At 49.4% G+C, this 23808-nt stretch overlaps 1 protein-coding gene across 1 annotated transcript; it reads left to right on the forward strand.

The window, feature by feature from the left end:
- Positions 1–53: 53 nt before the first annotated feature.
- EMC1 (ER membrane protein complex subunit 1) lies at positions 54–23169 on the forward strand. The gene is made up of 23 exons (XM_056542138.1): positions 54–276; positions 1158–1282; positions 1358–1423; positions 1868–1958; positions 2365–2493; positions 2597–2723; positions 2806–2955; positions 3238–3408; positions 4116–4187; positions 5151–5195; positions 6061–6183; positions 6266–6362; positions 7331–7447; positions 9685–9884; positions 12642–12791; positions 14069–14230; positions 15207–15326; positions 15413–15550; positions 15633–15806; positions 17699–17909; positions 19226–19310; positions 20677–20806; positions 20886–23169. Exons 1-23 carry the CDS (start codon positions 185–187, stop codon positions 21063–21065), a joined length of 2955 nt encoding a protein of 984 aa, XP_056398113.1. The 5' UTR covers positions 54–184; the 3' UTR covers positions 21066–23169.
- Positions 23170–23808: the final 639 nt, after the last annotated feature.

Here is a 23808-nt window from a genome sequence, read left to right on the forward strand (position 1 = left end):
ACAAATAAGTAATAACATATTCTCTATCAGTATTCTCTGTGGTAGATAGACGCTCAGGCAGTCTCTATGGTGTGCTGTAGACGCTCTATCCGCCGCCTCTTCTCTATGGTCGTTAGGGTGGGGCGCTCTACCTCCAGCCGGGATCTTTGTGGTGCGGTGGAGGACTGGCCGGCTCTGCGCTGTCATGGCGGCTCTGGCTCGGTTCGGGCTCCTGCTCCTGTTCTCTGTGTCTCCCGGCTCCGCCGTCTATGAGGATCAAGTGGGGAAGTTTGACTGGTGAGTGCGGGGCCGGGAGGGATCCATACAATCCGGTCATATGTGATGAGGTCAGACAGGGGAACATTTACGTCATAGAGCAGATCTGTGTGTAGTGACGTCATCCTAAAATAATCTTCATTGTCTAGTCCAGGGTTTCCATTGTTTTGCAATAGCTGTAGGTTACACTTGTCTAATGGGAGATAATTAAACAACTCCTGCCCACACCCCCCAAAGTGACAGTATGTAGACCCAACCCGGGACCCCCCCAGGGTGGAGGGGGTCCCGTCCCTTTGGTGGTGTGGAGGGGGTCCCGTCCCTTTGGCGGCGTGGAGGGGATCTCGTCCCTTTGGCGGCGTGGAGGGGGTCCCGTCCCTTTGGCGGCGTGGAGGGGGTCCCGTCCCTGTGGAGGGGGTCTCGTCCCTTTGGCAGCGTGGAGGGGGTCCCGTCCCTTTGGCGGCGTGGAGGGGGTCCCGTCCCTTTGGCGGCGTGGAGGGGGTCCCGTCCCTTTGGCGGCGTGGAGGGGGTCCCGTCCCTTTGGCGGCGTGGAGGGGGTCCCGTCCCTTTGGCGGCGTGGAGGGGGTCCCGTCCCTGTGGTGGGGGTCCCGTCCCTTTGGCGGCGTGGAGGGGGTCTCGTCCCTTTGGCGGCGTGGAGGGGGTCCCGTCCCTTTGGCGGCGTGGAGGGGGGTCCCGTCCCTTTGGCGGCGTGGAGGGGGTCCCGTCCCCTTTGGCGGCGTGGAGGGGGTCCCGTCCCTTTGGCGGCGTGGAGGGGGGTCCCGTCCCTGTGGTGGGGGTCCCGTCCCTTTGGCGGCGTGGAGGGGGTCTCGTCCCTTTGGCGGGGTGGAGGGGGTCCTGTAGGTCCTGCACATGGCCGGTGACGTCCCCCTCACTCTGTGTTGCAGGCGGCAGCAGTATGTCGGGCGGCTGAAGTTCGCTTCTCTGGAGTCCGGACAAGGAGCCAAGAAACTCATCGCCGCCACCGAGAAGAACATCATCGTAGCCTTGAACTCTCGCACGGGTGACATCTGTGAGTTCAGGATATTTTCTCTGTGGGGGATGTTACTTGATTTGTGCGATCACTGACTGTCGCTCTCTGTTCCAGTATGGCGCCACATCGATAAGGACACCGCAGAAGGCTCCGTAGATGCTTTGCTTATGTATGGACAAGGTAAGTGACTGCTCCGCTGCATTGTCAATTGAAGTATAAGATCAGGCAGCACCTCTCAGCCCCCCCTGCACTTTTGCTTCTTCTGAATGGCGGTAGTGCCCAGTAGTTAAAATGACTCCATTTGGGATGTTTGAGTCAGCCCATCTATTATTATGTTCGCTTCCTCACCATCCTGAATGCCGTCCTGCAGAACCACTTGTCACCACTTCTGATTTCAAATTCTTCTCCCAGTCAGCTATGCAACAGCGCCCCCCCCCCCCCCCTCCTTCTATCTAGTGGAAGTCAAACTTTTTTATTTTTAAATAAATGAAAATCACTTATTTTTAATCCAAGCAATGTTATTTTTCAACATTTTACATTATGTTTACATCTGCACGAAGCCGGTCATGGAGTGTTCTGGGGATGACGCACTTTCCAGTCTATTTAATGCTTTCCTTTCCTTAGATGCCATCACTATTTCCGGTGGTCGTGTTTTACGTTCCTGGGAGGTTAACATTGGGGGTCTGAATTGGGAAGCCCTCTTAGAGCCCGGCAGGTAAGGAGCTATGATCCCAGCAGAAATCACTATAGCTGACCGGTTATTATTAGATCTGTATCCATTCAGCCTAATTCTATATCCCTGTGAGCATTTGCTAGGTCAGTAGCTGTCACTCGGTATCCCAGTGATTCCTAACTATTGTGTTGGGAAAACTAAAACACCCAGCATGCCCACACAGCCAGCGGCTACAGCTGACAGCACCCTGGTTGTAACACACTGCTATGGATAATACAGCTTCAACCCATGGCTCTCCAGCTGTCGCAAAACTACAACTCCCAGCATGCCCAGACACCCAAAGGCTACAGCTGGAGACACCCTGGTTGGGCAACACTTCTGCAGCCTCTGTAGATCTCACTGAATTCCACACTTTGACGCTCCTTTCTTGTGTCTCATGTCTCTGTAGCTTTCAGGCAGCCGGATTTGTTGGGTCTCAGGACTCGGCCAGGTATATTGCGGTGCTGAAGAACTCGGCGCTGTCTCTTCACTATCTGTCCAACGGGCACCAGAAATGGTCCGAACCTCTGCCAGACAGGTATGAGCTCTGTGCTTCATTAAATGGACTCAGCTTATTATAACATTTTGCCCTTGACCAGTAGGGGGCAGTAGCATCATGACGTTAACGTTTCTCCCCCCAGCGGCTCCGTGCAGTACCAGCTCCTGCATTCCACCTATAAAGGAGTCGTCCATGTGGTTGGCATCGTCCCCAATGATCACATCCGGATCCTGACGTTTAGTGTGGAGGACGGATCCATCAGTCAGCAGGTTAGGTTGGAGACAGGCTGTAGCCAGCAGTCACCCTGGAGGCCGATATATGTCCTGACCACTTTCCATGGTGTCTTTACAGGTTCAGGTGCCCACTCACTGGCTGGGCACTCTACAAGGGACGTGCGGGATCGTCTCGGAGAGTGTACTGGTCTGTGCGGACACGGTCACCGCCTCCCTCCATACCTTGTCTTTGCTGACCGGAGATGAGACCACCCAGCATCACCTGCAGGTCAGATACGTCACATTCAGAAGAGGGCCTGGTATTGTGTGTGTATAGGGGGTTTCCTGTTCAGGGGTCTTCATATTCAGGCCTTTGACCTTGTCTGATAACAGAAGACAACAGCTGACTGTATGTTTATCCCTAAATCTGAAGTATATGGGGTGATTCTGACTATATCTAAGCATTTATTGATAGCTGAGGATGGTCGATATGATTCACGGGTGTGTTATTGGTTCTTGGCGCACTTTTTCTCTACATGCGGGTGATGACCGCTGCGTTCTGTTGTTTCAGGCTCTCGGTGTGGAAGCGATCGATGATATCACTGAGCTCGGGGTTGTAACGGCTCCACGTACCACGACAGGACCGACGCTGTCGCAGTTCTTCCTCCAGATCTCCCCACGACGCTTCTTGCTTATGCAGTACAGAGACGGCGTCCTCACCCCGCTGCGAGACTTCTCTCAGGTCAGTGTCTTCTGTATCCTCATTGCTTTAATCTATAGATCAGTTGTCTCCAAACTGTGGACCCCCAGATGTTGCAACACTACAACTGCCAGCATGCCTGGACAGCCAACGGCTGGAAGCATCATAGATTCCTCATGCTTCTATGGGGTCAGGCGATAAGATCTGCGCTCAGGACGGGAGTCGTGTCCATATTTCGCTTGCAATAACTATATTATTAGTAGGAATCACTGGTATGAAGAAATCCTATAGACCCGTGATCTCCAAACTGCGGACCTGCAATCCTGTTGCAAAACTACAACTCCCAGCATGCCCAGACAGCCAACTGCAGCCAATGGCTCTGGGAGTTGTAGCTTTGCATCAGCTGGAGAGCCACATTGTAGACCACTGGTCTATAGGACAGTGGTCTCTTATATGTGCCTGTCCTGCTGTTGCACATACTACAACTCCCAGCATGCTCGGACAGTTGTTAGTTGTCTGGGCATACTGGGAGTTGTAGTTTAGCAACATCTGGAGGCCAACAGTTTAAACACCACTGGTCTAATCCCAATTTACTGAGCGCCCTGAAGGATCTCTACACTCCAGAATGTGCTGAACTGACTTGTAATCCAGAAAGGCATAAGACAGGAACCAGGACAAGGCAGAGAGGATCGGTCTGAGGCTTAATGGTTTTTGACAAGCTGCGTAACATTCGCTTTCTCTTCTTCTAGGCGTATCTGGTCACTTTTGCTTCCACTGGTGACAAGTCGGTGGCTGCGGTTCTACAGTGCAAGACCGACGTGGTGAGTGTCCTGTGTACACGTGTGCCCGCAGAATAGAATGGTGGCGTAATCTGCTCATGTTAAACACTCGGTGCTGTTCAGACAGGTGGGGAGTCGTGTTCGCCCCCTACTTGATCTTTAAATTAATATTAACCCCTAAAGGACACAGGACGTATTTGTACGCCCTGTCTGCCTGATACATGGCGCACCATGACATACATTTATGTCCGTATGTCCTGAGTTCCATCAGATTTTAAAGCGAGTGCAGTAGCCCTGCTGCTAATTGCAGACATTAGCAATGACGCTGATGCCCACCATTAAAGGGGTACTCCACCCTAGACATCTTATCGACTATTTAAAGGACAGGGAATAAGATGTCTGATGGCGGGGGTCCCGCTGGGGACCCCTGCAATCTCGTCTGAGGCACCCCAGACATCCGGTGCACAAAGCGATCTTTGCCCAGTCTGACTGGTGATGCATGGCGGAGGCTTGTGACATCATGGCTTTCCCTCCCCATTAGAATTGCATTGAGGGGGCGTGACCATGGCGTCACGAGCCTCCGGCGCTGCATGCGACGCTCTAAACGAACGCTGGGTGCAGCAGGGAGATCACGGGGGTATTCAGTGCCGGGACCCCCACAATCAGACATCTTATCCCATCCTCTACTGATCCCGATATCTGAAGTATTAGGGGACTTTGTGAGACTCATTGGACCACATGCAGCATGATTGTGGGGGTCTGATAAGTCAGGATGTTCAATCTTTTGGCAGAACCCACTCGGAAGTCCATTGTTGTCTATGGGGATGACACATCTCTAAGCGCTGCTACTGCTGGCGCCCGCTCTCTGCAGAATTTTCCTGACAGATATTCCGCCGTGTTTACATATCCTTACAGTTTAGTTTGCTGAATACAGATTGTGAGGGTGAAGTCACTGCCTACAGATCCGCTTACATTTAATATTAACCTTTTTCTTTTACATAACAGAAAATCCCAGAGGTCGAGATTCCATCTGGACTGAGCTGCTCTGAGGTAACCGCGCCATTATAATACACGAGTGGTGGCTCTGCTGTTATAATACACGAGTGGTGGCTCTGCTGTTATAATACACGAGTGGTGGCTCTGCTGTTATAATACACGAGTGGTGGCTCTGCCGTTATAATACACGAGTGGTGGCTCTGTCGTTATAATACACGAGTGGTGGCTCTGCCGTTAGGATACACGAGTGGTGGCTCTGCCGTTTGGATACACGAGTGGTGGCTCTGCCGTTAGGATACACGAGTGGTGGCTCTGCCGTTAGGATACACGAATGGTGGCTCTGCCGTTAGGATACACGAGTGGTGGCTCTGCCGTTAGGATACACGAGTGGTGGCTCTGCCGTTAGGATACACGAGTGGTGGCTCTGCCGTTAGGATACACGAGGGGTGGCTCTGCCGTTAGGATACACGAGGGGTGGCTCTGCCGTTAGGATACACGAGTGGTGGCTCTGCCGTTAGGATACGCGAGGGGTGGCTCTGCCGTTAGGATACGCGAGGGGTGGCTCTGCCGTTAGGATACGCGAGGGGTGGCTCTGCCGTTAGGATACGCGAGGGGTGGCTCTGCCGTTAGGATACACGAGGGGTGGCTCTGCCGTTAGGATACGCGAGGGGTGGCTCTGTCGTTATAATACACGAGGGGTGGCTCTGCCGTTAGGATACACGAGGGGTGGCTCTGCCGTTAGGATACGCGAGGGGTGGCTCTGTCGTTATAATACACGAGGGGTGGCTCTGCCGTTAGGATACACGAGGGGTGGCTCTGCCGTTAGGATACACGAGGGGTGGCTCTGCCGTTAGGATACGCGAGGGGTGGCTCTGCCGTGTCTCATTACCCCCTGTAATACTGTGTTTGATCTCTGCAGGACGCCTGGTCATGTCCCGGTCAGACCTTCACCATCAGCCTGTACATGGCGGACAGCGGGCGCCGGCTCCTGGACACCACCATGACCTTCACTCTGGAGCAGAGTTGCGTGAGACCTGACGCTGTGAGTGCCGCCATCGCTCCCCGCATGCCAGTATGGTCACTGCTGACATCCGTCCTCTTACGTGTCTTTCTCTGTGCTGCAGATGTACCTCCAGCTGTTCCTGAAGAAGGACGACTCTGTGGGCTATCGAGCTCTGGTGCAGACCGAGGACAACCAGCTCCTGTTCCTGCACCAGCCAGGTGAGCCCTGAGACCAGACGCCTACTCTATGGTTAACCCTTTCCTGCCCTGTGACGCATAGTGACGTCACTGGAGGGAGTACGTTAACGTGACAAGTCGTATATATATATATATATATATATACACACACCATGTAGCGTTAACAGTCGGTGTAGTGAGCGCAGGAGCTGTGCTCACTTAATAGATGGTGAGAAATTACTGCTATAAGCCGTTAGGAATCGCCTCTAATGCCGGGCAGTGACGCTTTTTACGTGTACGCCATTGACCGTGCAGTTTGATTAACACTATGTGTTTATAGTTCGGACATTTACGCACGCGGCGATACAACATATGTTTATTTTTATTATGATTACATATTTTTTATATGGAATTTGGGAAAAGGGGGGGTGATTTAAACTTTTAATATGGAAGATGTTAATGGGTGTTTTTTTTTTTTATTCTTTATTACACTTTTTTTCTTTTTTACACTTTTAGTCCCCTTAGGGGACTTTTATGAGCAATCAGTAGATTCCTCATACAGATCAATGTGATTCCATAGAACCACATTGATCTGTGTGCTATGTGCTTAATTGATAAAGCCTGGCCCTGCCAGAATCTATCAATCACACAGCCGGGACAGCCGCAGCAGGAGAGGTAAGCCCACCGGCTACCTCCACAGTGGATCGCCCCCCCCCCCCCCCCCCCCCGCCATAGCGCTGCCCACTGGACCACCAGGGATTGTTTAAATGTCCCTTTAGACGCCGCTGTCGGCTATTAATGCCGGCCTCAGCTACAGGAATCAGTTGGGGGCCGGTCGGTATGAGCTTGAGTCGGGAGCCCGTGCCATAAACCGCTCACCATGTAAGGACGAGCCGGCTTGTCCTTAGACGGCAACCGGTTAATGTGTTTTCATGTCTCCTATATGAATTCTAGCAGGTTATTGGTGTCCACTATCATATTAGTAACCTCTTTTTCTATACGATTGATAGGAAAGACCTTTTGGCTGCGAGAGGAGTCGCTCGCCGACGTAATCGCCATGGAAATGGTTGATCTGCCGCTCACAGGGGCCCAGGCCGAGCTGGAAGGAGAGTTTGGGAAGAAAGCAGGTAAAGGCCTTAACAGGAGCCCTATAGGGATGTGAGGGGCCCAGACGTCTCTCTGTACAGCCTCAACAGGGGCCCTATAGGGATGTGAGGGGCCCAGACGTCTCTCTGTACAGCCTCAACAGGGGCCCTATAGGGATGTGAGGGGCCCAGACATCTCTCTGTACAGCCTCAGCAGGGGCCCTATAGGGATGTGAAGGGCCCAGACATTTCTCTGTACGGCCTCAACGGGTGCCCTATATAGCTGTGAGGGGCCAGACTTCTCTCTGTACACCCTCAGCAGGGGCCCTATAGAGCTGTGAGGGGCCAGACGTCTCTCTGTACGGCCTCAGCAGGGGCCCTATATAGCTGTGAGGGGCCAGACATCTCTCTGTACAGGCCTCAGCCGAGGCTCTATAGCGGTGTTTGCCAACCAGGGTGCCTCCAGTTGTTAAATGGAAACAAAATGATCCAGCACTTGGAAAAACAGCAATCTTTATTGTAGAAATCCTCTTAAAAGCAGTACAGGACTGTAGAACCTCACTGACCCTGAGAGATCTTGGCGCGTTTCGAGCGCATGCGCTCTTTGTCAAAAGCCAAAGGCTGTCCGGGCATGCTGGGAGTTGTAGTTTTGCAACAGCTGGAGGCACCCTGGTTGGGAAAAACTGCCCTATAGGGCTGTGAGGGGCCCAGATGTCTTGGTGTACAGCCTCAGCGGGGGGCCCTATATATAGGGCTGTGAGGGGCCCAGACATCTGTGTACAGCCCCAGCGGGGGGTCCTATAGGGCTGTGAGGGGCCCAGACATCTGTGTACAGCCCCAGCGGGGGGTCCTATAGGGCTGTGAGGGGCCCAGACATCTGTGTACAGCCCCAGCGGGGGGTCCTATAGGGCTGTGAGGGGCCCTGACATCTGTGTACAGCCTCAGCGGGGGGTCCTATATATAGGGCTGTGAGGGGCCCAGACATCTGTGTACAGCCCCAGCGGGGGGTCCTATAGGGCTGTGAGGGGCCCAGACATCTGTGTACAGCCTCAGCGGGGGGTCCTATACATAGGGCTGTGAGGGGCCCAGACGTCTGTGTACAGCCCCAGCGGGGGGTCCTATAGGGCTGTGAGGGGCCCAGACATCTGTGTACAGCCCCAGTGGGGGGTCCTATAGGGCTGTGAGGGGCCCAGACATCTGTGTACAGCCTCAGCGGGGGGTCCTATATATAGGGCTGTGAGGGGCCCAGACATCTGTGTACAGCCTCAGCGGGGGGGTCCTATATATAGGGCTGTGAGGGGCCCAGACATCTGTGTACAGCCTCAGCGGGGGGTCCTATATATAGGGCTGTGAGGGGCCCAGACATCTGTGTACAGCCTCAGCGGGGGGTCCTATATATAGGGCTGTGAGGGGCCCAGACGTCTTGGTGTACAGCCTCAGCGGGGGGTCCTATATATAGGGCTGTGAGGGGCCCAGACGTCTGTGTACAGCCCCAGCGGGGGGTCCTATAGGGCTGTGAGGGGCCCAGACATCTGTGTACAGCCTCAGCGGGGGGTCCTATAGGGCTGTGAGGGGCCCAGACGTCTGTGTACAGCCCCAGCGGGGGGTCCTATAGGGCTGTGAGGGGCCCAGACATCTGTGTACAGCCTCAGCGGGGGTCCTATAGGGCTGTAAGGGGCCCAGACATCTGTGTACAGCCCCAGCGGGGGGTCCTATAGGGCTGTGAGGGGCCCAGACATCTGTGTACAGCCTCAGCGGGGGGTCCTATATATAGGGCTGTGAGGGGCCCAGACATCTGTGTACAGCCTCAGCGGGGGGTCCTATATATATAGGGCTGTGAGGGGCCCAGGCATCGCTCTGTACATTACTCACTGATCTCACTTAGTTTCTGTTTTATGCCTGTTCTCTTCTCTTTTTATGCTGCCCCGGATCCAGCTATACAAGGTAACGCTGACTGACCTGAGGAAGTCCAATAAATCTGTGTATAAGGGTCTGTTCACACATGGGGTAAAAATACGGCTGAACTTCATTTAAATTTATTTAGCCGAATATGGGAAAAAAATATATAATCATAAAAAAGTATATTTATTTATTTTGGCAGCCATTTATTAGTAATGCACAGTAGTTGGCGATTGCCCTTATAATTCACATGTCACATGACTCTTTTGTTCTGGATATTAGAATCTAGTAGAAACGTTACCTCCCCCCTTTATCAGCGTCTCTTTCCGATTTTCACATCTCTTAATATGACGTCATCCATGTTTGTCTCCCCCAATCAGACGGACTCCTGGGGATGGTGTTTAAGCGTCTGTCCTCCCAGCTGATCCTGCTGCAGTCCTGGGGCGTTCACTTATGGAAGATGTTCTGTGACGCCCGCAAACCGCGCAGCCAGATCCGCAACGAGATCAACATCGACACGCTGGCCAGAGACGACTTCAACCTGCAGAAGATGATGGTCATGGTGACGTCCTCCGGGAAGGTGAGGGCGAGGGCTCCGCAGGGTGCGACTTACCTGGTGAAATCTGATCTAAGGGGCAACGAGGAAAGATTGCGGGGGATTTGCTGTATGCTCCATGCTGGGGTTTGACTAGTACAGTGTTTCCCAACCAGTGCGCCTCCAGCTGTTGCAAAACTACAACTTCCAGCATGCCCGGACAGCCAAAGGCTGTCCGGGCATGCTGGGAGTTGTAGTTTTGCAACAGCTGGAGGAGCCTTGGCTGGGAAAACACTACCCTAGACATGGGCAACACAGTCAGTGCATGCTGGGAGTTGTAGTTTTGCAACAGCTGGAGGCACACTGGTTGGGAAACACTGGACTAGGATTTTTAAAAATCTTTAAAAAATAAAATTCTCCCATTGGACAACGTGGAAATTGATGCCCCAACCCTGTGACCTGCAGATGGGGTGACTGGGGTGACTGTGGAGAAGTCTCTTTAGAACATTGTTTACCAAACAATGTGCTTACAGCTGTTGCAAAACTACAACTCCCAGCATTAGCCGCCTGGGCATGCTGGGAGTTGTAGTTTTGCATCAGCAAAAAAAGTATTTTTCTTGACATTTAAAAGCAACTTGAAAGCAATGTGTCTCCTGCAATAAAGTTCTTCAGCAGATGTGTAGCCTCAGACAGGAACGCTCCCATTTACCGAAAGATAAAGAGACCTCTTTAAAGGGGTTATCCAACATCAGGTGATTTTAGTAGTACGAACCGGCCAGAACTGGATATTTCCTATTGAATTTCGTTCTCTAAACTACACATCCCATAGTTCCATAGTTTGTAAGTATGAGGCCACTTTCTTTCAAACTACACTAACTTTACCGCCCCTGCAGCAGAGTCAGATAAAAAAGATCCTGGAGTACACCTTTAAAGGGGTACTCCGGCCCTAAGACATCTTATCCCCTATCCAAAGGATAGGGGATAAGATGTCTGACAGCAATCTTGCATTTGGCACCCGCCCCCATGTGATGTCACGCCCCGCCCCCGCTATGCAAGTCTATGGGAGGGGGTGTGGCGGCCGTCACGAGGCTGGAGTATCGAGACATCATGACTCCGCCCCCGTGTGACATTACGCCCCGCCCCCGCTATGCAAGTCAATTGGAGGGGGCCCCGTCATGCCATAGACTTGCATAGCGGGGGTGGGGTGTGAAGTCACACGGGGGCGGAGTCGTGACATCACGATAGTCCGGCCCCGTGGTCAGCACCCGACAGTTTGTGAGCTGGCAGCGTGGCGTGCAGCTCAAAGAGATGGGTGCCGAATGCAAGATTGCGGGGGTCTCCATCGGCGGGGCCCCCGCAGTCAGACATTTTATCCCCTATCCTTTGGATAGGGGATAAGATGTCTTAGGGCCGGAGTACCCCTTTAACCCCTTAAGGACACATGACGTACTGGAACGTCATGTGTCCACTCCCGATCTATAACGCGGGGCCACGGCGTGGCCCCGTGTCATAGCGGGTCGGGCCCGGCCTCTAACAACGGCCGGGACCCGTGGCTAATAGCGCGCGGCATTGATCGCTGTGCCGCGCGCTATTAACCCTTTAGACGCGGCGTTCAAAGTTGAACGCCGCGTCTAAAGTGAAACCGAAAGCATGCCGGCTAGCTCAGTGGGCTGTTCGGGATAGCCGCGGTGAAATCGCGGCATCCCGAACAGCTGACAGGACAGCGGGAGGGCCCCTACCTGCCTCCTCGCTGTCCGATCGCCGAATGACTGCTCAGTGCCTGAGATCCAGGCATGAGCAGTCATGCGGCAGAATCATCGATCACTGGTTTCTTATGAGAAACCAGTGATCAATGTAAAAGATCAGTGTGTGCAGTGTTATAGGTCCCTATGGGACCTATAACACTGCAAAAAAAAAGTGCAAAAAAAAAGTGAATAAACATCATTTAACCCCTTCCCTATTAAAAGTTTGAATCACCCCCCTTTTCCCATAAAAGAAAAAACACAGTGTAAATAAAAATAAAAATAAACATAAATGGTATCGCCGCGTGCGGAAATGTCCGAATTATAAAAATATATCGTTAATTAAACCGCACGGTCAATGGCGTGCGCGCAAAAAAATTCCAAAGTCCAAAATAGTGCATTTTTGGTCACTTTTTATATCATGAAAAAATGAATAAAAAGCGATCAATAAGTCCTATCAATGCAAAAATGGTACCGTTAAAAACTTCAGATCACGGCGCAAAAAATGAGCCCTCATACCGCCCCATACACGGAAAAATAAAAAAGTTATAGGGGTCAGAAGATGACAATTTTAAACGTATTAATTTTCCTGCATGTAGTTATGATTTTTTCCAGAAGTCCGACAAAATCAAACCTATATAAGTAGGGGATCATTTTAATCGTATGGACCTACAGAATACATATCAGGTGTCATTTTTACCGAAAAATGTACTACGTAGAAACGGAAGCCCCCAAAAGTTACAAAACAGCGTTTTTTTAAAAATTTTGTCGCACAATGATTTTTTTTCCCGCTTCACCATAGATTTTTGGGCAAAATGACTGACGTCATTACAAAGTAGAATTGGTGGCGCAAAAAATAAGCATCATATGGATTTTTAGGTGTAAATTTGAAAGAGTTATGATTTTTTAAAGGCAAGGAGCAAAAAACGAAAATGCAAAAACGGAAAAACCTCCGGTCCTTAAGGGGTTAAATTGTTCTCATACACAGTTCTATAAATGTCCTATATCTGTCTCTCTTACATTTCTGGATGTTTCTGAGATGTTCTTCTCCTTCCTGCAGCTCTTCGGGATAGAGAGCAGCTCCGGCGGCATCCTATGGAAGTTCTTCCTGCCGGGGGTCCGGCCCGCAGCCTCCTTCAAGCTGGTGGCACAGAGGACGACTGCCCACTTCCCTCACCCGCCTCAGTGCACCCTGCTGGTGAAGGACAAGGTGAGGACACTGCACCCACCAGGTCAAGGAATAGAGCTGCGCCTGTTATCTACTGATGTAGCAGAGCTCAGTGTGTCCTGTGCAGCAGAGCTCTGTTTTCTATTTAAAGGGGTATTCCAGGTTTATACATCTTATCCACTCTCCAAAGGTTGCAATGATACCCAATTGATAAGTTTTGTTTTATTTTGCTACTTATAAACTATTATAACTTTTTCTAAGAAAATGAGTACGCTTAAAATCCTCTTCTGACCCCTATTACTCTTTTATTTTTACGTATACGGGACAGTATGACGGTTATTTTTTATTTTTTTTTGCGCCATGATAGGTAGTTTTTATCGGTACCATTTTTATTTTGATGGGACTTTTTATAATTTTTTAATGGTAGGGAGCAGTTCTGAGCTTGTCTGTGTCCTGGCTGCAGTCTGAGAGTTAGGACTCCAGCATAAGTCTGAAATCTATATTTAAAAAAAAAAAAAAAAAAAAAAAATGGCTTGTGGCCAGGATTGGTAGGGAGACCCCTAGTGGTCATTTTTTCTAAGTGGAAAATTAAATAGAAAGAAGTATATTTTTTAATAACATGCTATTGGAAAGTTATTCTGCATACATTAATCTATAATATATCAAAAGTTTTTTTGATGAAAGGTACCCTTTAAAGGGGTACTCCAGGGAAGTATACATATTAAAAGAATAAAGAGCTTCTAAGCCACCACACTACCTGGATGTGTTCCTTGTAAATTATCCTGTCTGATATACATGGCTCCTGTGGCCCCTGTTGTATTCTCTGGATGCTTGATATTCTTTGACATCCTTCCCTCCCCTTGCCTACATCTCTGCAGCTCTGCTGTCCAGCTCCCTCTGTGAACAGCCCCTCCCTCCTGCTCTGAGCAGCAGAGAGAGAGATTCAGTGCCTGATTGGCTGAGTCTGCACACACCTCTCAGCACTCAAGGGAGAAGGAGTCATCAGTGCAGGGCAGAAACCACATTGTCTGTGTCTCTCAGGAAGGTGGGGGCTGCTTTCAGTGAGGGGTTTTGACAGAGGGGATGACATTATGACGTTTTTTCCCCTCACTCCCTGCATATAAGTGACAACTTCATTGGCTATATAAGAAGGGAAACTGCTGTATATAGGTAATGAATGATATTTAGGCAATGTAACGTGATGAAGAATAGGTGAATGCATACCTCAGCTCTGCTACATATGTTCCTGTTTATATGATAGAGTTATATTTGTCATCCGTTACCTAATGAAAAAAATGTAAATCTGCTTTATCTCCCAGACGACGGCCCTGACCTCCATCTATGTTTTTAACCCTATCTTTGGCAAACTGAGCCAGATGGCCCCTCCTCCTCTGCAGCGGCCCATCCTCCAATCCCTACTGCTCCCTATAATGGATCATGACTACGCCAAAGTGCTGCTCCTGCTGGACGATCAGCGAAAGGTAAAGCCGAGATCTTGGGTGAAAAGAACAAAAAGCTGGATAACAACCAACATGGCCGCCCTCACAGCTCACATTAAGTTATCCCTCTGCCTTTCTAAAGTGATATATGGTTGCAAAACTACAACTCGTTGGCTGTCCGGGCATGCTGGGAGTTGTAGTTTTGCTACATCTGGAGGGCCACAGTTTGGAGACCACTGATCTAGAAAGTTTGGGTGATAACCAACATGGCCGCCCTTATAGCAGTGTTTACCAACTAGAAACACTTGCTTTGCAGTAAGTAATCGCTCTGCTTTACTGGAGTCATTTATCACTCAGGACTCAAGGAAAGCTGGGTGACATCCAACATGGCCACCCTTACAGCTCACATTTAGTTATCACTTTGCTTTTCTAAAGTGATATATGGTTGCAAAACTACAACTTCCAGCATGCCCAGACAGCCGTTGGCTGTCCGGGCATGCTGGGAGTTGTAGTTTTGCAACATCAGGAGGCCCACAGTTTGGAGACCACTGCTCTAGGAAGCTCTAGTAACTAAAATGTCTGCCCGTAAAGCAATGTTTCCTAACCAGAAATACTTGCTTTGCAGTAAGTAATAGCTCTGCTTTCCTCAAGTCCTTTATCACTCAGGACTCAAGGAAAGCTGGATAACAACCAACATGAACATCCTTACAACTCACGTTATCAACTTGATTTCCTGAAGTTGTTGATTACTCAGGACTCTAGGAAAGCTGGATAACAACCAACATGGCTGCCCTTACAGCTCACATTAAGGTATTATTCAGCATTCCTGGAGTTGTGTACTGCTCAGGATTGGAGAAAAGCTGGGAGAAAATAAACGTGGTGCTTAAAATGATTGCTCAGCTTTTCTGGAGTCATGTGCTAATCAGGACTGTAGGAAAGCTGGGTGCCAACCAGTATGACTGCTTAACGCTATCAGGAAATGCTTCATAAACAATGCTGTTTTCTCCGATCTCTCCAGGTCACCCCCTTTCCGTCCACGAAGTACGTTCTGCAGCAGCTGCAGGAATTGTCCTCCACCGTCTTCTTCTACCTGGTGGACTCTGAGAAGGGCGAGCTCACCGGCCTCCGCCTTCACAAGGTGAGTGATCTACGGGCCATATGGAGACGTTCCTTCTGTCCTTCCTCTGACGTCTCCTCTCACCTGGGCTTCTCTTCTTCCTCCAGGATCTTTCTACAGAGGAAATCTGGGAGATCCTGCTCCCGACCGAGCTCCAGCGGATCACATTGGTGAAGGGAAAGCGTTCCAATGAGCATGTGCACTCCCAGGGGCGAGTGATGGGCGACCGCAGCGTCCTCTACAAGGTAAGGAGAGCGCGCAGACTATGGCAGGGTATCTCCCACATAGGTGATGGCGCTCTCATGTCTTCATGTTTCCTTTGTGCAGTACTTGAACCCCAACTTATTGGCGGTGATCACGGAGAGTACAGACACCCACCCCGACCGCTGCTTCATAGGAATCTACCTCATCGATGGAGTGACCGGCCGTATAATCCACTCGTCTGTGCAGAGGAAAGCCAAAGGTCCCGTCCACCTCGTGCACTCCGAGAACTGGATTGTGGTAAGATCCCCAGACTGCGTAAACTCCCACCCAGTACAATGTGTCGCCATGTCTCCAGTATAATGGGTGTCACCACTATAATGGGTGTCACCACTATAATGGGTGTCTCCAGTATAATGGGTGTCACCACTATAATGGGTGTCTCTGGTATAATGGGTGTCTCCGGTATAATGGGTGTCTCCGGTATAATGGGTGTCTCCGGTATAATGGGTGTCTCCGGTATAATGGGTGTCTCCGGTATAATGGGTGTCTCCGGTATAATGGGTGTCTCCAGTATAATGGGTGTCTCCAGTATAATGGGTGTCACCACTATAATGGGTGTCTCCGGTATAATGGGTGTCTCCAGTATAATGGGTGTCACCACTATAATGGGTGTCACCACTATAATGGGTGTCTCCAGTATAATGGGTGTCTCCAGTATAATGGGTGTCTCCAGTATAATGGGTGTCTCCAGTATAATGGGTGTCTCCAGTATAATGGGTGTCTCTGTGTCTCCAGTATAATGGGTGTCTCTGTGTCTCCAGTATAATGGGTGTCTCTGTGTCTCCAGTATAATGGGTGTCTCTGTGTCTCCAGTATAATGGGTGTCTCTGTGTCTCCAGTATAATGGGTGTCTCTGTGTCTCCAGTATAATGGGTGTCTCTGTGTCTCCAGTATAATGGGTGTCTCTGTGTCTCCAGTATAATGGGTGTCTCTGTGTCTCCAGTATAATGGGTGTCTCTGTGTCTCCAGTATAATGGGTGTCTCTGTGTCTCCAGTATAATGGGTGTCTCTGTGTCTCCAGTATAATGGGTGTCTCTGTGTCTCCAGTATAATGGGTGTCTCTGTGTCTCCAGTATAATGGGTGTCTCTGTGTCTCCAGTATAATGGGTGTCTCTGTGTCTCCAGTATAATGGGTGTCTCTGTGTCTCCAGTATAATGGGTGTCTCTGTGTCTCCAGTATAATGGGTGTCTCTGTGTCTCCAGTATAATGGGTGTCTCCAGTATAATGGGTGTCTCTGTGTCTCCAGTATAATGGGTGTCTCCAGTATAATGGGTGTCTCTGTGTCTCCAGTATAATGGGTGTCTCTGTGTCTCCAGTATAATGGGTGTCTCTGTGTCTCCAGTATAATGGGTGTCTCCAGTATAATGGGTGTCTCTGTGTCTCCAGTATAATGGGTGTCTCTGTGTCTCCAGTATAATGGGTGTCTCTGTGTCTCCAGTATAATGGGTGTCTCTGTGTCTCCAGTATAATGGGTGTCTCTGTGTCTCCAGTATAATGGGTGTCTCCAGTATAATGGGTGTCTCTGTGTCTCCAGTATAATGGGTGTCTCTGTGTCTCCAGTATAATGGGTGTCTCTGTGTCTCCAGTATAATGGGTGTCTCCAGTATAATGGGTGTCTCCAGTATAATGGGTGTCTCCAGTATAATGGGTGTCTCCAGTATAATGGGTGTCTCCAGTATAATGGGTGTCTCCAGTATAATGGGTGTCTCCAGTATAATGGGTGTCTCCAGTATAATGGGTGTCTCTGTGTCTCCAGTATAATGGGTGTCTCCAGTATAATGGGTGTCTCCAGTATAATGGGTGTCTCCAGTATAATGGGTGTCTCCAGTATAATGGGTGTCTCCAGTATAATGGGTGTCTCCAGTATAATGGGTGTCTCCAGTATAATGGGTGTCTCCAGTATAATGGGTGTCTCCAGTATAATGGGTGTCTCCAGTATAATGGGTGTCTCCAGTATAATGGGTGTCTCCAGTATAATGGGTGTCTCCAGTATAATGGGCGTCTCTGTGTCTCCAGTATAATGGGTGTCTCCAGTATATTGGATGTCTCCAGTATAATGTGTCTCCAGTATATTGGGTGTGTCTCCGTGTCTCGAGTATAATGTCTGACTCCATTTCTCCCCATTCAGTACCAGTATTGGAACAGTAAGGCGCGGCGCAGTGAGCTGAGTGTCCTGGAGCTGTATGAGGGCACCGAGCAGTATAACAGCACCAGCTTCAGCTCCCTGGACAGACCGCACCTGCCACATGTCCTCCAGCAATCCTACATCTTCCCCTCCTCCATCCGCGCCATGCAAGCCACCATCACCGAGCGCGGCATCACCAGCCGACACATCCTCAGTGAGTATAGACTCCATCATGGTCTCAGTGGTCCCTTGTCTGCAGTTCTCCAGCTGTTGCAATTCTGCTACTCCCAGCATGTTCTCATAGCCAAGCCGAGTAGATCAGTGTTTTCCAACTAGGGTGCCTCCAGCTGTTGCAAAACTACAACTCCCAGCATGCCCGGACAGCCGAAGGCTGTCCGGGCATGCTGGGAGTTGTAGTTTTGCAACAGCTGGAGGCACCCTGGTTGGGAAAAAAGTGAGACTACATATACTGCCGCTGCAAAAATAAATAATATATATATATATTTAGGGTGGGTTCTACATGACGTAGAGCATACGGTCACCGGATCCGGCCCCTATCTCGTTCATTTGAATGAGCGACCGGAGTGAAATTCTTTTTGCCCCATATCAGGTTTTCTAACCGGACCTAAAACCGCGGATCCGTTGACCGTAGAGTGAAGACGTAGTGTGAACCCACCCTTATTCTGAAGGCTCACAGTAGCCCGGACCACTCCTGTCTCCTCCTTATAGCTCCCACTGGACCATGTTTGAGCCGCTTCTCAGCAGTGACATAAAACCATGTGACCGTCCCACCGAGACACGGCGCACGCGCAAGATCCGGCATCTGCCTTGGCTCCACATCACTGCTGATAGCGGCTCAGGGGTCCGGCGGGGCTACAGGAGGAGACGGGAGGGTCCCCAGTGCACCAATGAACTGTAAGCATACAGAATAACTATGGGTATATAGCGCTGTATATATGGGCAGTATATGTGCTGTCACTTTTCCCGTATTTCCTCTGCAAATATAAGTGCGGATTACGCATCATTTCGGCTCCATTTACCATGAAGCAGAAAGGTACAAGATCCAAGAGGAATTAGGAGAAGACATCGTCACTTAATTTTGTAGTGTGAACATGCCCTTTCATTCACACCACATTTTTGCAATTCCATTCCCGTATCAGGTTTTTGATAAAAAAAAAAAAAAAATAATAAATAAACGGATTCCTCAAAACCATCAAAACTTGTGTACAAATTTCAACCCGTATACGGTTTGAAAAATGATGTCCGGTTGCATCAATTTTTTAAGAAAAAAAAAAAAAAAGTATAAGTTTTTAACTTTTCACTCCGTTTTGAATAAAGTTTCACTTGTTCGATTGAAATTTCAAGAAAAAAAAAAACTTATAAGAAACCGTATAAGATGCAAAACGGACTAAACCGGATGAGGCGTTTGACATACGGTTTTCTATACGGTTCCGTATGGTTTTTCTATATAGAGACTTTCCTCCTATTGTCAGGTTTGTAATATGTGACGCTGATCTGTTATTTCCGCAGTTGGACTTCCATCAGGCGCCATTCTTTCCCTTCCTAAGGCTTTGCTGGACCCTCGTCGTCCGGAAGTCCCCACAGAGTATACAAGGTAATGCGGCACTAACATTGTGAATACAGTGTCTCCTTTGTTAGGTCAGGGGTTCCGGGATCGGTGACACTATTGTGTGTGGTCATGCTCCTGTACGGGAGAGCATGCTCACTCTGCACCTGTCATAGAGATTATTGCTGGATTCACACGGGGTAAAACAGAGGCATTAAAGGGGTATTCTGGGAAAAAACATTTAATCCCCTATCCAAAGTATAGGGGATAAGATGTCTGATCGCGGGGGCCCCGCTGCTGCATTCTATGCGGGGACTGCGTCTCTAGTTTCGGAAACCTCCGGGTTCCCGGGACTGGAGACGTCACGCCACGCCCCCTCCATTCATGTCTATGGGAGGGGGCGTGACGGCCGTCACGCCCCCTCCCATAGACATGAATGGAGGGGGCATGGCGTGATGTCACGTCCCCAGTTCCGGAAACTGGGAATAAAATTGAGGATAAAATGTTTTTGCCTGGAATACCCCTTTAAATCTTACTTGTATGTCAAGGCCACCATACTTCAGAAGAACTGGCATTTAAAGGGTAGGGTCACATGTAGATCATCTGCAGAGTATTTCAGGCTGCGGATGCGCTGACGGCAGTCACATGGGCGAGCTCACTGCTGCGGCCGGGTAGCTTTGTGTGTCCGCTCGTATCGGTGGATTTCCCACTGCGCATCTCCTACAAGCATCCACTGGGAAATCCGCAGCTATGAGCAAACAGTGAGCCGCAGCAGTGAGCTCACCCTTGTGACTGCCGTCAGCGGCTCCGCAGTGTGAAATGCTCTGTGTGTCCCTACCCTTATTTGTAAGGTTCATTAAAGGGGTACTCCAGTGGAAAACACATTTTTCAAATCAACTGGTGCCAGAAAGTTAAACAGATTTCTAAATTACTTTTATATAAAAATTCCTTCCAGTACTTATCAGCTGCTGTATGCTTCACAGAAAGTTGTGTAGTACTTTCCAGTCTGACCACAGTGCTCTCTGCTGACACCTCTGTCCGTGTCAGGAACTGTCCAGAGTAAAAGAAAATCCCCATAGAAAACCTCTCCTTCTCTGGACAGTACCTGACATGGACAGAGGTGTCAGCAGAGAGCACTGTGGTCAGACTGGAAAGGACTACACAACCTCCTGTGGAGCATACAGCAGCTGATAAGTACTGGAAAGGATTAAGATTATTATATAGAAGTAATTTACAAATCTGTATAATTTTTTTTCTGGCACCACTTGATTTGAAAACCTTTTTTTGTTTTTTTTCCCTTCAGAGTACCCCTTTAAGTGCAGCCACTTGTATCTCCCTAGCCACTTAATAACACTTGTTGTCGCCGTTAACCCTTTCTGACCTGGTTCCACAATTTGTTGTCCTTTTTTTGCAGAGAGGAAAACCTAATTCCGTACACGCCGGACATCCAGATCCACGCTGAACGCTTCATCAACTACAACCAGACCATCTCCAGGATGAGGGGGATTTACACCGCGCCGTCCGGCCTGGAGTCCACCTGTCTTGTAAGTGATGTGGGGGTCTCCGGGGGGTTTTGTCCCGGGGGTCTGTGCAGGTTTTGACATCCCTCTCTCCCCCCCACAGGTCGTGGCCTACGGACTGGACATCTACCAGACTCGCGTTTATCCTTCCAAGCAGTTTGACGTGTTAAAGGACGACTACGACTACATGCTGATCAGCAGCGTCCTCCTCGGCCTGGTCTTTGCCACCATGATCACCAAGAGACTGGCGCAAGTGAAACTCCTGAACCGGGCCTGGCGCTAAAGACGAGAGGGGGCGGAGTAAGCTTCCGGCCGCCATCTGCAGAGACTTAGCCGCTCCCTCCACAGACTGTTCATGGACTCTGGGTCTAGGGAAGCGACTGCTGTAACTTGAATGTGTGTGACACCCGCCTGCCATCACAATACTGCCGCCCTGGTGGACGGGCTTACACTGGAAGCAATGGGACAAAACACCCTGTGGTTGAATGAATGAGTGAAGTAAATTTTTTTCCTGCCCCTGAAGCGATTTCTGCTTCTGTGTTTAATTATTGGATAATAAAAAGTTCTGTAGGGCCGAGTTCACATCGGTGGAAAACATTGCCCGCAGCGGTTTCTGATCAGGCCCATAGATCCCGCCGCGTTAGGAACCCTGGAAGGGACGCGGGGTGCAATGCGTGCTGCGTCTGTCAGTCAGCCATATGTGATCCAGCCCTAACGTTCTAATAGTCTTTGTTTTTTTTAAAAGGGGTACTCCACCCCTAGACATCTTATACCCTATCCAAAGGATTAGGGAATAAAATGTCTGATTGAGGGGGTCCAGCCACAGGGATCCCCGCAATCTCGGCTGCGGCACCCCAGACATCCGGTGCACAGAGCCAACTTTGCTCCGTGCCGGATGACTGGCGATGAGGGGAGGCTCGTGATGTCATGGCCACGACCCCTCAATGCAAGTCTATGGGAGGGGGCGTGACGTACGTCACGCCCCCTCCCATAGACTTGCATTGAGGGGGCGCGGCCGTGATGTCGTTGCCAGGGCGTGACTGTGATGTCACGCTGCCCCCGATGCTCTAATAAGGGATAAGATATCTAAGGGTGGAGTACCCCTTTAAATATATTGAATATTTGCTTTCAGTGAATGGAAACATTTTAGTTTTTTATATGCAGCAGCTAAAAACCTCTTTGTACATAATTCTTTTCACATCTGAGGGTTTGCTACATTTACATCCAGCCTTGGCTGTGGCTCCCCATGATACTTTACCTGCTGTTACATTGTATCAAACTATCAGGCTGGGTTCAGACTAAAGAATTAACGGTCATTTCTGGAAATTCCGATCCAGTTTCCGTCAATGGCGTCCCGCCGCACAGTGCAAACTATAGAATTTCAATGGCGGGCGGAGCTTTTGCCATTGAAAGAATGATTTTGCTTGTTTTTTTCGTGGGAATACCGCGTGGAAAACATTGCGGTCTATGGGGAGCGGCAATGTCCGCACAGTCATAGCGCAACTGATTTCATCAGTCAGAATATTTTGGGGGGTAGATTCCTCAATGTGAACCCGGCCTTAGGCCATGTTCACACTGTGGAATTCCGCACAAATGCCGTTCAGCAAAGTTTACGGAAATCTGTCGAAATAGCGGCGGAATCCTGGGTTCTGCCGAAATTCAAGCCCCATTGAGTTCAATGGGATTCCGCCCGCAATTCCACAAAAATGTAAAGACTGGTCTTAAAATTTTGCAGAATTTCCACGGTGGAAATTCCGCTATATGAATGGGACAGCGGAATCCCATTGAAGTAAATTTCCGGCGGAATTCCGTACGGAAATTCCACCATGTCAACATAGCCTCATAGTGGTTATCCAATATCCGAAAAATATTTTTCTTCCTAAAAATAGCGCTGCCTCCAACTTCAGGTTGTATTTGGTATTGCACTCCAGTTCCATTGAAGTGAACGGAGCCAAGTTGTAATACCACACACAACCTGAGGACAGGGGGTGGTGCTGATTTTCTTTTCTTGGATAACGCCAGAAGTGAATGCAGTTGTAGCAAACCCTCAGCTGTAAAAAGTAGTACAAGGCCAGAAAAGAAAATGAAGGGGGAAGAGTGTTTCTGTTCACTGACAAAAAGCAGAGATCTTGCTGATGTTAAGGAATTCAGACGTCTATTAGAACGTTACAGAACTTTTCGTTATACAGTGATGAAGCTTTATATACATGAACCTGGAAATCTCTCTTTATAGTGTCATAGTCTAAAAGTCACATGACTTGTTTGCAGGGCCCTTTATTTATACAAAGTGTGGCTCCCCGGCTGTTGCAGCAAAACTACAACTCCCAGCATGCACTCACTGCGTTGCTCATGTCTAGGGTAGTGTTTTCCTAGCCAGGGTGCTTCCAGCTGTTGCAAAACTACAACTCCCAGCATGCCCGGACAGCCTTTGGCTGTCCGGGCATGCTGGGAGTTGTAGTTTTGCAACAGCTGGAGGCACCCTGGTTGAGAAACACTGGTCTTGACTTAAGCAACACAGTTAGTGCACGTTGGGAGTTGTAGTTTTGCAACAGCTGGAGGCACCCCGATTGAGAAACACTGGTCTAGGGCATTGAATTCCAACTCTTGGTCTCCTGCTGATGCAAAACTACAACTCCCATCATGCCCTGAGGACCGAGTATGACTGCACAATCTGACCACACAGAGTTGTTTGTAGTCTGTTACCATGGAAACACATAGAAGCTGTAGAGATTTTAATAAATCCGATTTACAAAGTTGATCTACTTTTTGTTTTCACGGATTGGAACAATAATAATAATAATTGACTGTAAAGGTGATAATTGGAGATTCTACACGATTTTTAGCGTTTTTGCCCCCAACAGATCATGTCCCCCACCCCCGGTGTGTGTGCGGATCGGAGATGCTTGACATCCTTAATTTATAAAATTCGTGTTTTTGTTTCTTCATAGAACAAAATCTGTGGAAATGTTCTTTCTAAATAACTTTTTTGTCTTTTTGACATTGAGAAAGAAATTAAAGAAGAAACA

The sequence above is a fragment of the Hyla sarda genome, chromosome 10, assembly GCF_029499605.1.
Source record: "Hyla sarda isolate aHylSar1 chromosome 10, aHylSar1.hap1, whole genome shotgun sequence".
NCBI classification, from domain to species: Eukaryota; Metazoa; Chordata; class Amphibia; order Anura; family Hylidae; genus Hyla; species Hyla sarda.